The sequence below is a fragment of the Rhinatrema bivittatum genome, chromosome 9 (genome assembly GCF_901001135.1).
Source record: "Rhinatrema bivittatum chromosome 9, aRhiBiv1.1, whole genome shotgun sequence".
NCBI lineage: Eukaryota > Metazoa > Chordata > Amphibia > Gymnophiona > Rhinatrematidae > Rhinatrema > Rhinatrema bivittatum.
Genome location: NC_042623.1, coordinates 128,531,677 through 128,545,171, shown reverse-complemented (window position 1 = coordinate 128,545,171; position 13,495 = coordinate 128,531,677). Strand labels below are relative to the sequence as shown.

The window sequence follows — 13,495 nt, the reverse complement described above, 5'->3', positions numbered from 1 at the left end:
GCTGCCCCCGGATCCCGGATGCCGCTTTTTTTGCTTCTCGCCGCCGCCTGCCCGCCCGCCCACCGGCCGCCTGGACCCACGGCCCTCCGACAGGTATTTAAAAAAAAATTTTATTTTTTATATAACACACAGGTTTTTGGTTTTTTGTTTTTTTACACTTTTTACACTTCCTGGTGCCTGTCATTTCAAATGTCATTTGAAATGACAGGTACCAGCGCACCCAGGTTACTGTATAGGCGCTGTATTAAGCGCCTATACAGTAAAATGGGTTGCGCGGGCATAACCCTTCCCTAACGCTTCACAGCCTCGGCATGCATTTGCATGCGATTAGAAGAGAGTATCAGGCGCTAGGTCTAGAGAACTGTGCGTGCGGGGAGGAAGGGTGCGCCTGACACTGCCGCACTGTTTTTACCGCGGCCTTACTGTATCGACCCGTTAGTGAGTAATCTAACCTTTGTCAGTCTGTCTCATCTACAGCTCAGCACTGGGAACTGCATCCGGAACGCCCTATACTACCGTGTTCTGCTAACATCTACCACTGTGAGACGGGTCTCCTCTGCCGAGGGGCCCTGGACTGCTACTACTGGATCACCTCACTACTGCCACCTCTGGTGGTATCATTCACCTGTAAAATAAAAGACAAAACTTCTGTGTTTGCGTGTCTCGAGTCTAGCCTAGTACTGCGGTTCCTCACGGGGCTCCTCCCCATGGGAGTGGCCATCACCGCAGTACCCAAGAATCCACTCCAACACCTCACAACCATAACACAAAAGCACACAAAATATATTTGGCCAAATACTGTGTGATATCATTGTGCAGAAGGTATAACACTTTCAGTGCATTTAGAAATACTGTCTCCCAGGTTTGTAGGATAGGGAAGTGACAAGTAACACCTGAGAGTTAAGTTACTGTCTTTCAAATGTTATCTAGTATTTAAAAACCATTATATGCTATATGGACAGGAGTTTTCCGTAACAGACTGCTTTCATTTTCACTCCTATACAAAATTGTTCTAGGAAAAGATAGCATGACAATGATTATCATTGCAAAATATGTATGCTATATTGTTCCCGATAAAAACAGACCCATTTCTATGACTGGTACATACATACTTCTTGTCTGTACATTCTACCTTTGTGTTCATTACATTTCTGTGAATATTGTATTAACCAATGTGAATCATATGGGAAAAGTCAGAAAGATTTTTATACCTGGATTGTTGTCCTTAAGAGCAACTAGGTAAAACAGGCCTCCTTCAGAAAGAAGATCAAAGACGCATGGAAAAAATCTGTCCATGACTTCTCTCCCATTTTTGCCTCCAGCCCAGGCTGCCTCTATTCCACAGCTTCCTATCTGAGACACAGCAGGGGAAAAAGGAAAGAAAATTGAGCGATTAGAGTGGGAGATGTTTTGGGGAAAATTACTTCTGCTATTATTAGTATTGTACCTGTAATGCGATATTGCTTGTTGCTGTTTGTCATGTATTTTATTCTATGATTTGTCTGCAACGTTGTTTGTTATATGTGCTGGAATATTTATGGTTTTAACTTATGCTGGACATTTCTAGAAAGATGGGATAAATACCAAATTAAGAGTGCAAAGTCTATGGGTACTTTTTATATGTAATCTGTTTTATTAATTTTCAAACATAGAAGAACAAGATATACAAAAACGGTAATATATGATACATAATTTGGTACAAAATCAGAAATGTATAAACCCCAAAATTGCAACCCTCCCTGAATGCCCTCCCCACTCCCCATGCTGAGAAGGCTGGTTTGTTTAGCAAAACGAAAATAAGAACTGATACTACTGAGATAGTTCAGCAGGATTCAGTAATCAAAATCATTCAAAATTTGGCTACGTGTCCTGTGCAGTAAAGACTGTATAAAAGGCATCCACACCAACATGAACTTTTGCTTAGACATCAGAGAAGAGTGCTTACTGGAGCATAGTTCCATATTCAATAGAGCGATAATAGCATTGTTCCAGTTGTTAATGGAAGGTGCTACACTTTGTCTCCAAACTCATAAGTTATCTGTTGCTGCCAAAATAAAGATTTTATTAAGCCAGAGTTATAATTTTGGTTGCCCGAGAAGGACCCCGGGAAAATCCCAAACAATGCAATGTGTGAAGAGAAAGGGATCTTGAGATCTAAAGTCTGAGTGGCAAAGTGAAAAACCTTTTTCCAAAAAGATTGGATGAAACTGCAGCTCCAAAGAGAATGACCCAGATTTGCCACTTCCACTTGGCAATTGATACATCAATTGGAATCTGCAGTCTTAGCCAAGTATGCTTGCCATTGAGACAAGTAGGTCCCATAAAATATTTGTTATGCTGCGATGGAAGGGAGCGCTAGAGGGCACTCCCCAGCACGAGATGGAGAGTGTGTGCCCCTGTGGTGAGTCAAACCTCATCTGGGAAAGGAGTTCTGAAGAGAAGACTTGGCACTTGGAACTGAAGACGAGGACTTGGACATTGAAGAAACGAAGGCAAGAGCAAGGAGCTCCGAGGACCTGGACACAGTTCAGGGGACAGCTTGGAGACGGGACTCGGAGCCAGTACCCAGAGACGGGACTCGGAGCCAGAACACTGAGGCAAGACTCAGTGAAGGAAGGTTAAAAGCCAGGAACCTCAGGAGACTTGCACAGCCATGGAGACATCAGGAGCGAAGGATGTGAAGACAAGGCAGACGGAAGACATCACAGGAACTTGGAACTGAAGACGGAAGTCCAATGGAGCAGAACACAGAGTCCAAGGGAGGACTGCTCCAAGGAGGCTAGCTCCTTGCCAAGGCGACGTTGAAATGGCTACTGAGCCCTTATATAGGGCTAGCAACAGGAAGACACCCAGGGAAGAGTCCAAGATGGGGCCCAGGGTGGAACAGCCACGGGCCCTTTAAATCCAAGAGGAAGCCACGGGTCCGCCCCTTAGGAAGGAAGGGACTGGACCCTGGACAGTGGCCATGCTGACGCTGAGGAACAGGAGGAGCCGGGGAAGGGCCGCAGGCAGGCCCTGATTGAGGAGAGGCGGCATCCTGCCACTGAAGCAGAAGCCGGTGGCAGTCCTAGCCGCAACAGAGGTCCCAGGAGGTGGCAGTCCCATGCCGCTGAAGAGGAGCCAGGCTGCGGCTCCTGCCGCGGTGAAGAGGAGGTCCAGCATGGCTCTGGGCAGCCGCAGGGGCGGCGAAGATGGAGGCCACCATGCCGCAGGAAAGACCCTGGCCTCTGCGGCCTCCGGGCCGCAAAGGTAAGAGGTGGCTCGTGGCTACAGCCATGGGCCGCATTGTAACAGTCTCTCTCATCAGAACATGTCAAGTAATCTTGAAAATGGTCAAGAAGGCAGCAATGAAAGTAGGAAATTGACATTTTATCTGTAATTTATGCTGCCATTTAGTCCAGGGTACATCCAAAGACCAAAGTTTATGTTGAGTTTCCAATGTCTTATAAAAAAAAAAGGATATAGAGTGATGTTGAGGATCATAATGATCAAACCACTCTAAAATAAATTGCCAGTTCGGGTTTCTGAAGTCTTGGATCTGTAAAGTTTGAAGATAATGTTGCACTTGGTAATATTACAAAAAAGTCCTGAGAAGGCAAACGGTATCTAGCGCACAAGTTAGACATGACAATATTGATCCAGTGGAATTAAACATTTGAGACAAATACACTAACCTTGTAAGTCCCATTTTTTAAAATATGATACCTGGAAGAAAGTTCTCATTCCCCCTGATAGGCAAGAAAAGAGAGAGTCAATAGGACAAGGAGGTCTTAGAGGTCAGCCAGCACCAAGTCCAGCGAAGGGGAGTTAGAAGCAACTTAGAGTGGACATGGTGAGCCATAGCTGCATAGTTAGCCTGAAGTACAAACGGCAAAGAGAAAGGGGAGATTAGCTGCGCCTCTAAGAAGATAGCTGAGTAAAATGTGGTAATCATGAGCCAGCCTCCTATATACTTCAGATTTATGGCATGGTTATATATCTGTAAGTCAGGCAGTCCCAAAACCCCCTTAGAGGTAGGTTTCATTAAACACCTTGAGAGACAGTTTAGGTTTTTTGCCCCTCTAAAGAAAGTTATTAAGTACCCCATGGAACCTTAGAGTGGAATTATGATCTCTAAGGACATGGAAGAATGGAGCCATTACCATATTTCATGGATGGGTAGAATGGCTGTCTTTAAAATGACTAATTTGCCGAAACTTTTATATCTATTCCAGACGCTACCAATTCTGATCCCAGCCCCGCTTTTAAAGCAGTGGCAAAGGAAATGTATGACTTTCATCTGGGCAGGACATAGGCCAAGAGTGGCTAGATGGGTACTTACCCAACCTAAACTACAGGGGGGGGGGCTTAATGTTCCTGATATCGCTCTATACTATTGGGCTGCCCAGTTTAAAAAGTTAGTTGACTTGCACATTACACTACAGTCTAAACAATGGGTGCTCATAATCCAAGAGCTTCTGGGACATGTACCTCTCAGTAGCCTTATCTGGCAAACCAGAAAGACCTGGATCGTTGAGCCGAGCACAGTTCTCCCACCCTCCACCCTCAGCATGGAACTAGATTGCTGGGAAGGAGGGAATATCATGCTAGCACCAGTTTATACGCTAATAAAGCATTCCGACCTGGTTTTGAGAGTCCGGCTTTTGGAGTATGGAGGCGGCAGGGAATACGGTATTGGGGGCATATCTGGGGCCAAAATAATATGCGCTCTTTTTTAGACCTACAACAGGTCTATACCCTACCAGCCTCTGCTGCATACCCTTATGTACAATTAGCCCACTTTGCATGAGCCCACATGATTGACCTACATCTCAATTTAGGAAAGTCCGAATTTGAAAAGATCTGTGAGAAGGCCAATTGTTGTGCTAAAGTATTATCCATGATATACCACTTATTAACTCCACAGGACGGGCCTACACATGCATTTCAGAAGAAGTGGGAGAGAGATCTCCAGGTAGACTGGACACCCCGGGATTGGAAGTATATTTTTCAGAATTTAGGCAGAGGGTATATTGCTACTTCTCTTATTGAAAACTCATATAAATTGCTTTACCATTGGTATGTTTGTCCTTCCCAATTGCATAAATTCGCACCACACTGCTCAGACATATGCTGGCGGATGTGTACGGAGGTGGGAACATATTTCCATATGTGGTGGGACTGTCCAAAGCTACAGACAGCCTGGCAGGAGGTGTTTTACTGGATGAGGGATCTGATCCCTGGGCTAGCCTCACCCACACCTGCACAGGTATTACTAGGTACAAACATCCCAGGGATTACGGATGACCACAATCATTTAGCCCACTACATACTGACTGCCAGTCGATGTGAAATTGCACAAATGTGGAAGTCTCCAAGAGTACCAACAAAAGCGGATATACAACAAAAGATGCATAAAATTTATTTATTATCAAAAATTTCAGCCTATAAGAACAAGAGAGTCTCTCGCTTTGAAAAGACATGGCAAACCTACCAAATGTGGCTGTCCTCTCAGGAAAACTGTGCCCAGGAACCGACGATAACCCAAATTACCAATTAGGCTCTGTTTAACAGGGAATTCAGACACTGACATTTATTTATTTATTTTTAGATTTTTATATACCGGTGTTCCTATATGAAATAAAGATCACATCGGTTTACATTGAAACAGAACATGAAAATTGCCAAAAGGCATTACATAGAACAAGGTTATGAAACTTGGAACAGTGTACATAAGTTCAAAATTTAATGATAACGTTGTAACATTGATGACCAAAAGATAAAGGAGAAAAAAAAAAAAAAAAAGACTTAAACAATTAAGTTGACAGGTCTTATTGAGCATAAAAATTATAACGTATAAGTGAGAACGTCTCAAGTGTCCTGCAGCAAGAGATTAGATACCGAAGTAGGTAGTGGTATGGAAAATGGGGGTCTGACATGACATATCCTGTACACCTTATACCTCTAGCATTACTAATCAATCCCTCCAGGCCAGAAGTATATATGAGAGGCAAAGGGGGGGGAGGGCTAGGGTGATTACAAACGTTTTGGTAGTTATGATGGTGTGTAAATCTATTCATAGCTTCTGTTACACAACTTCTAATACAGATATATTGCTGGTTCTGAAGGTTGACATTGTACACTGACACTTTTCTGTGTTTTGTTCTGTTACTTTATGGATGTACCATGCATGATTTAATTATTGCACTGTTTGGAATAATAAAAACCTTTAATTACAAAAAAAAGAGTGGAATTATGGAGAAATAAAGGGAGAACTTTTAATATGTTAAGCCAACAGGGAAATATAATCATTTTTACTAGATGAACATGTCCTGTGAATGACAAGGGTATGCATCCAAGAAAGTACCGATGTCTCGGTCTTTTCCTGTAATTTGGAAATATTAATAGAATACAGATTGGAAATGTCTCTAGGGAGCTGCACTCCTTGATATTTAAGTTGGGTCCACGCCCATTTCAAGGGAAAAGTAACCCCCCCTCTGCCGCACTCTAAGTGCCTATCGCCATGGCCTCCGACTTATCCAAATTTAATTTAAAACCAGCCAGAGGGGCATATTCTCCAACAGCACTGAGAGCATTATGAAAGGAATTAATGGGATCAGTAATATGTATCAGTAGATCATCTGCAAATGCTGCTAACTTAAAACAAGTGTTCCCACACTGTATCCCACGAATATTATCAGACGTGTTCAGAATTCTCAAGAGGATCTAGGGAAAGAACGAAGAGTAATGGGGTCAATGGGCACCCCTGACGAGTTCCCCTTGACAAAACAAAGTCCCTAGTAAATTCCCCTTTAACCAAAATCGCCACCTGGGGATTTGTATAGAGTGTGGTGAGAAAAGAAATAAACTGGCCATGAAAACCAAATCCTTGAAGAGTCTCAAATAGAAACTGCCAAATCACCCTATCAAAGGCCTTTTTGGCATTGAACCTGACCTGAGATAGGGAATTTAATTCTTTTGAATTGAGAAATCTAGTAAAGCCAGGACCCTACGAAAATTATCAACTGCCTGATACCCCTTAACAAACCCCACCTGTACCTTAGATATTAATTTGGGCAAAATGGAGGATAATCGATCTGCCATGACCTTAGCCAGGAGCTTGATATTTATTTTATTTATTTATTGGTTTTTATATACCGCCGCTCAGAGATATCACGTCGGTGTACATAGAACAAAATCCACAATTGCATTGTACATAAAACAGTAAGAAAACAACTGAGAAACTTTACATTAAAACAGTTAAATGCATTAACAAAAAACAGGTTATAAAGATATAAATAGATATATAGTGATAATATTATATGGATTAGTTGTAATATTACAATTTATTATATAATCAAGGGAGAATTGTAGGGGGGGAAAGGAGAGAGGGGGTATGAGTTTAAATAGGGGAAGAAGAGAATAAGGTAAAGGAGGAGGGATTATATACATGTAAGGCTGTTAAAAACAGCAAATTCTTCGGTTTTATAAAATAGCAAGAAAGGTGCTAGGGATGAAAGGTGCTAGATAGGAATGAAACTGGAGTTGACTGCTGTGAGATGGAGGTAGGAGTGAGGGGTCGGGGAGGGGGGTGACATCTTCAGTGTCTTAACTTAAAGGATAAAAAATTGAGGAGGTATAGAGGGAAGGGTAAGTAGGGCTGAGAAGGAACATGTGAAGGTCATGTGTAGGCTTTAGTGAAGAGCCATGTCTTGAGCTTTTGCTTAAAGGTTTTTGGGGACAGTTCAAGACGTAAATCAGTAGGCATGGAATTCCATAGCATAGGGCCAGCTAGGGATATGGCACGAGCTTTGGTGGATGCGTATTTGAAAAGTTTTGGTGAGGGGGTTTGCAGGGTGGCTATGTATGGTTTTCTAGTAGGCCTGTTAGAGTTATTGAATTGAAAGGAATTGGAGGGCCAGTTCATTTCTGGGTTGTGGAGGGATTTGTGGATAAGTGATAATATCTTGTATTGTATACGATAGTGGATGGGGAGCCAGTGTAGCTCCTTAAGTGTGGGAGTGATGTGTTCCTTTGTGGGAGTATTCGTGAGGATACGAGCTGCAGTATTTTGCAAGATTTGTAATGGGTGTATGGCATTTTTAGGCAGGCCCACTAGCAAAGCATTACAATAATCAATTTTAGAAAAAACCATGGCTTGTAACACAGTACGAAAATCGGAGAAGTGCAATAATGGTTTAAGTTTTTTGAGTGTATGGATCTTGAAAAAACACTCCTTGAGGGTAGCATTAATAAATTTTTTGAGGGACATTTGATCGTCTAATACAACTCCAAGATCACGGACTTGTTGGGAGAAATGTGTGTGTGATGTGATAATGCGTGATGTGGGTGTAGCCTGTAGGGGTGTAGGAAGTGAGATAACCATGAGTTCAGTTTTTGTAGCGTTAAGGGCAAGCTGGATAGAATTTAAGAGGTTGTTAATTGAGGTGAGGGTAGAGTGCCAGATTTCCAGGGTTTTCTGAATAGATTCAGTAATGGGAATAAGAATTTGTACGTCGTCAGCATACAAATAGTGTGGTAGCTTAAGGTTAGAGAGAAGTTGGCAGAGGGGTAGGAGGTAAACATTAAATAGCGTGGATGAAAGTGAGGAGCCTTGGGGGACTCCCTGCCCAAGGGGAATTTCCTTAGATTCATGGTTGCCAAATTTAACTCTGTAATGTCTGTCGCTGAGGTAGGAACCGAACCATTTGTGGGCGCGGTCGGTTATACCTATATCAGAGAGACGTTTGAGGAGGATCTGATGGCTTACAGTGTCAAACACAGCCGAGATATCAAGTATAACTAGTAGATGGGATAATCCTTTATCTAAACTTTGCAATAGGTAATCAGAAAGTGAGAGAAGAAGGGTTTCTGTACTGTGTAATTTACGAAAACCAAATTGAGACAGAGAGAGGATTTCTTGCTCATCTAAGTAGTTACTAAGTTGACAGTTAATAGTTTTTTCTAAAATTTTTGCAATAAAAGGAAGATTAGAGATAGGGCGGTAGTTGGTCAGATCGGCGGGGTCGAGCTTAGGTTTTTTTAGGGTGGGTTTAAGGATAGCTTGTTTTAATGGGAAAGGTACAATACCAGAATCAATGGAGGCATTGATTATCTTTGAGATAGGAGGGGCTATTAGGTCTGGTATAGTAAGGAGAAGTTTTGTGGGGATGGTATCAGAGGGGTGGGATGATGGTCTAGCTTTTTTGAGTATGGATTCTATTTCCATAGCAGAGGTGTGTTCAAACGTTGTAAGTTTTGTAGAGAGTTTGCTAGGTTGCACAGTATAACTGTTCTGAGGAGTGTGGGGAATGATGGGAAAGCGTGTCATGATTTTGTTAACTTTATCGTGGAAGTGTTCAGCCAGTTGCTCACATTTATTTTTAGCCTCTTCTTCAGACCTTGTCGGAGTGCTCATTATTGGAGGAGACAGAGGTAGAAAGACCGCCATCTGCTGCAGATCTAGGATAGGCTGCATAAAGTCATATTGGCAGAGCAGCCTGATGGGTTGGGTGGTAGGCGTGATGCATATATATTTTTGATGGAGTGGAATCCCTGGAAGCTTTGGAAAAATGTGGCTTTGATTGATTCAATGGTTCTTTAGTAAGTTGTGTTGAAGAAGTCGATGCAGAATGAGGATGTTGCCTCGATGTGAGCATAGACTTTGTCGATATTGTGCCATGTGTTCTTGCACTGTGCATCATGTGATTATGCATTGGATGGCCGGATGCACCATGCTGTCTGTGTATGGAGGCTTCAAAATTCATCGATGGAGAGCGGGCCACGGGTACTGCAGGCTTCAGTGTAATATGCGTTGAGTACACCAGTGTGATATGCATCAAATTCATCAGTGCACTGTTCTGTTCGGAGATAACAGTCTGCTTGGGAGTTAGCATCTGTTGTTATTTAGGAGAGTTGTGGGTGGATCCTTGGACCGGTGGCAGATGACCACACCCCAGGGGGAAGATCCCGAGAGGGACCACCAGTCAGGCTCAGAATATGGAGACAGACAGACACTTCTTTTATTAGACAGTATACTGAACCACCAGAGGTGGCAGTAGTGAGCTGGAATGCCCGGCTGGGCTGTAGTCCCTCAGATACTGGAACAGTGATCCCTGGAGGCTGAGCTGTAGAGAAACTGAAATATAGTGAGTAGGCAGGGTATGCAGAGTTCATGTGCTGAACTAGATGGTAACACTCACACAATGTCTCATAGAAGCCCAGGAGCTGGAATGTATAGGCCCTCGAGGAGCAAGTACCTGGTTCCAGGGAAAGCTCTGAGAGAGCGATGGTAACTCACTGATGTAGTTGGCAGAGATGACTTCCAGGCAGAAGAGAGTACCGAGTAAGTCTGTGAACGAGGGCCCTCAAGGAGCGAGTACCGGTTCCAGACTGTCACCTGAAAAACAAAGAAGAGAGCGAGGCCCCCGAGGAGCGGGTACCCCTAGTAAGTCTGAGGAGGCAGAGTAGCTTAGGTAGTGTAACCCTTGCTAACTCGATGTGTTAGCAAATTCTAAGACCTTATATATCCGTCGCGGGTGATGTCATCTTCGGGGGACACCCCCGAGGTTTGCACCATCGCCGGTACTTCAGTCGGGGCCACGTCGCACACGCGCCCCTAGGCCTCCAGGAAACATGGCGGTTTGCAGCGTCTAGCCGGTCCGGGGACGCTGGAAGACTTCAGCAGAAGAACGCCGCGGCAGCCAATCTTCCCGCGGGCGAAGAGGGAGGCGCCAAAGAGGTAAGGAGGGCGGAGAGAGGGTGTTGGGAACCGACGGACACAACATGCACTGTGAGTCAAATGCATCAGTGTGCTGGGATTGGAGTACATCATTGCACTATGCATCAATGTGTCAGTATGCCATGTGTTGAGCGCATCAATGCCTCATCTGTCAAGTGCATCGTTGCATTGTGTATCAAGAGCACCAGTGCACAGAAGGAGAGTTTTATGCTTCGCGCTGATGTTGCTAATGATGGCTTCATCAATGCTGCCCCTCTCTTGTTATGTTTGTGTTTCTTCGCTGCAGACTCAGCTGGCTCTAACAACTGATGCTGCTTCTTCTTCGAAGAATGCAGCTGACATTACTCGACCTCACTGAGCCAAATGGAAAGTCTTTGAGGAGCTCCTGTTCAACTCTTTTCCCAGTGAGGCAGACAATGCTGCACTGCAGAAAGAGGATCTGCCGCGACTCCAAAAGAGATTTACATAGCTCCTCAAATCAAACTTTCCTGGAATGCTGGGAGTGCAGGGACATACATCCATAGATATAGCAATTTTCCTGGTCATGTTCCCACTCAAGGCACTTCTAGCAGAGCTCATGACTTGTCAATGAGGAACATTACCTTGCCAGAGATGCAATTTTTAAAACATTCACTACTGTTTTTTTCTTCTGGCCTGACATGTTGAGGAGGCAAGGCCTCTGGAAAAATGTTTCCTTTCTTTATATTTTGAAGTAGCACTGAAAGGTGCTCTCGTGGGTGCTGCAGAGGTAGTGAGGCAACTATGAAAGAATATACTAAGGTAGAAATATCAAATTTTGAAGTTTCAAGAAAAACTAAGAGGAGGGACTGCTTGTGCTTGAACAAAAAATGACTGAGGTGGTTCAAGAGGCAATATCTGCACATGAACTCCTGCTTGGAGAGATGCGCCTGTTTGGTGTAATGGCTAATTCCTGCTTATTGACGGACAAAATACTGTTTTACTTTAAAAAAAAAAAATGGCTTTGAAAGTCACCCAGCTTAGCAATAAATACAAATTACAAATTTCTTGGATTTAATGTTAGAAAACTGCAATATTATCTGCATTTGTGTTTCTTTCCTCTTGTTTACTTTTTCCAACTCAGGGTATTTGTATGTGCTGGGCGGGATGAGTGAAGATGTATATGAATGGGGGGTGGGGTTTCTGGGTAGAGGGGTAGTAATGTGTATGGGTGAGGATGGGGCTTGTAGTGGTAGAGGGTGAATGGTGGTGATGGTGTATGTGAGTGTGTTTGAGGTGTATCTTCTCTTTTTTTCTCTGGTGATTCCCAGGCCCCGCTAGTGACTGCTCCTCTTCTGCTGGTGATGCCTGAAAACCTGCCAGCCCCAATGCTTCTGCTGCTGGTAGTTTCTCCCCTCAATCAGCTGGAGGGACATGAGGAGCCCCACAAATCCTACTACTTCTGACACCAGCAGTGTCTCTTTAAATGACAGGGCCTGGGAAACTCCATGAGCCTTGCTGATTCATCCACTATTGGATCCTCCACCAGCACTTTTTTATGTTTGTCCGCCTGCCAGCTGTTACTCCCTGCCTAGATAAAAAAGAGCTCATTTTATAAAATGCACTAAAAATGTGAGGGCACATGATTTGGAAAGCGCTGATAATCAGTGCAACTGACACTTTTGGTGTACAATACTGAAACTTGGATTTCATGTTTCAGCTTTACTTACCTCTTCAGATGGTGTTACTACATAAGGAGGGTTGAACATCAGAATATCTACTATTCCACATAACCTTGGCAATAATCCTTGGACCTTGAAATAGGAAAGAGTATTAAAACAGGGTTTTAAACTAAATTTTGAATTCATTTTTTTTATTTTGGTTGTTTCACTATTAACCACATGACCAATAATTACAGTCATTATTAGTGAGTAAATGTGATCACACTTCCTGCTATCAGGAGATGTTACAGAATATATTTCTGTCTACATAGTCAAATTTGTTAAAAGATTAAATCTTAAAATTAGACAGAAGTACTCTATATCAATCTAGGTAATCTAAAAGGTCAGCTAGGTTGAAATGCTACTTAAGGGGCAAGGGTAATTTGAGTGATAGCAGCTTGGGAAACAGGCAGGAAACAAAGGAAGCAGACTTGCTGTTTCCTTCCATGCACTTTTATTTAATGTGAAAGCGAAAGCAGAAAGCAAATGCAGCTCACCTTGCGGTTCTGATAGTGGTCAAACATAACACGTCTTCTTCCAGGACGGCTTCCTCTCTGCTCCCTGGGGGCCTGTTTAACCCTTCTAAGCCCTGAGTTCTTATACTGGCGAGGGGTTCCTTTCTTCACCCAGGATTCCTTGTGGGTCTGGATCTTAAGGAGGACCAGGCGAGACAGCTGTGCCTGGTCCTTTAAAGAGGTCTGAGGGCATTTCCTATAGACTCCCTCACATACCCTCCCCTTCAGTTCAGCCTTGTCGGGGTGAGTGCTTGCCTGTACTAGGGATACTTCTTAAGGCAGGAAATCTGCATTGGTGTTTTTCCCTTGCATTGGGCTCTTTATTTCTATTTATCAATGGGAGTGGTTGGTGGTCCGTTACGAGCATGAACAGACATCCCAGCAGGTAGCAGCACAAGGCCTCTAAGGCCCACTTGACTGCCAAAGCCTCCTTCTTGGCTGTTGAGTAATGCCTTTCTCGTGGCATCAGTTTCTGGCTAATGTATGCTACAGGATGTTCTTGGCCATCCTTCTCCCAGGACTGCTCCCAAGCTTACCTCTGAGGTATCTTTCTGCAATGCAAAGGGTTCGGTGAAGTCCAC

At 43.6% G+C, this 13,495-nt stretch overlaps 1 protein-coding gene across 2 annotated transcripts in view; it reads right to left on the bottom strand.

The window, feature by feature from the left end:
* The window catches only part of N6AMT1 (N-6 adenine-specific DNA methyltransferase 1), an 82,348-nt gene that overhangs the window by 25,868 nt on the left and 42,985 nt on the right, over nucleotides 1-13,495 (bottom strand). The window contains exons 5-6 of one of the 2 annotated variants that reach the window (XM_029616053.1): nucleotides 12,409-12,492; nucleotides 1,212-1,353 (exon numbers count right to left, since the gene is read on the bottom strand). In XM_029616053.1, the coding sequence (XP_029471913.1) occupies nucleotides 1,212-1,353; nucleotides 12,409-12,492 (226 nt within the window). Of the gene's footprint in view, nucleotides 1-1,211; nucleotides 1,354-11,522; nucleotides 12,270-12,408; nucleotides 12,493-13,495 lie in introns of those variants that run through there. The other variant, XM_029616054.1, reaches the window with a different exon arrangement.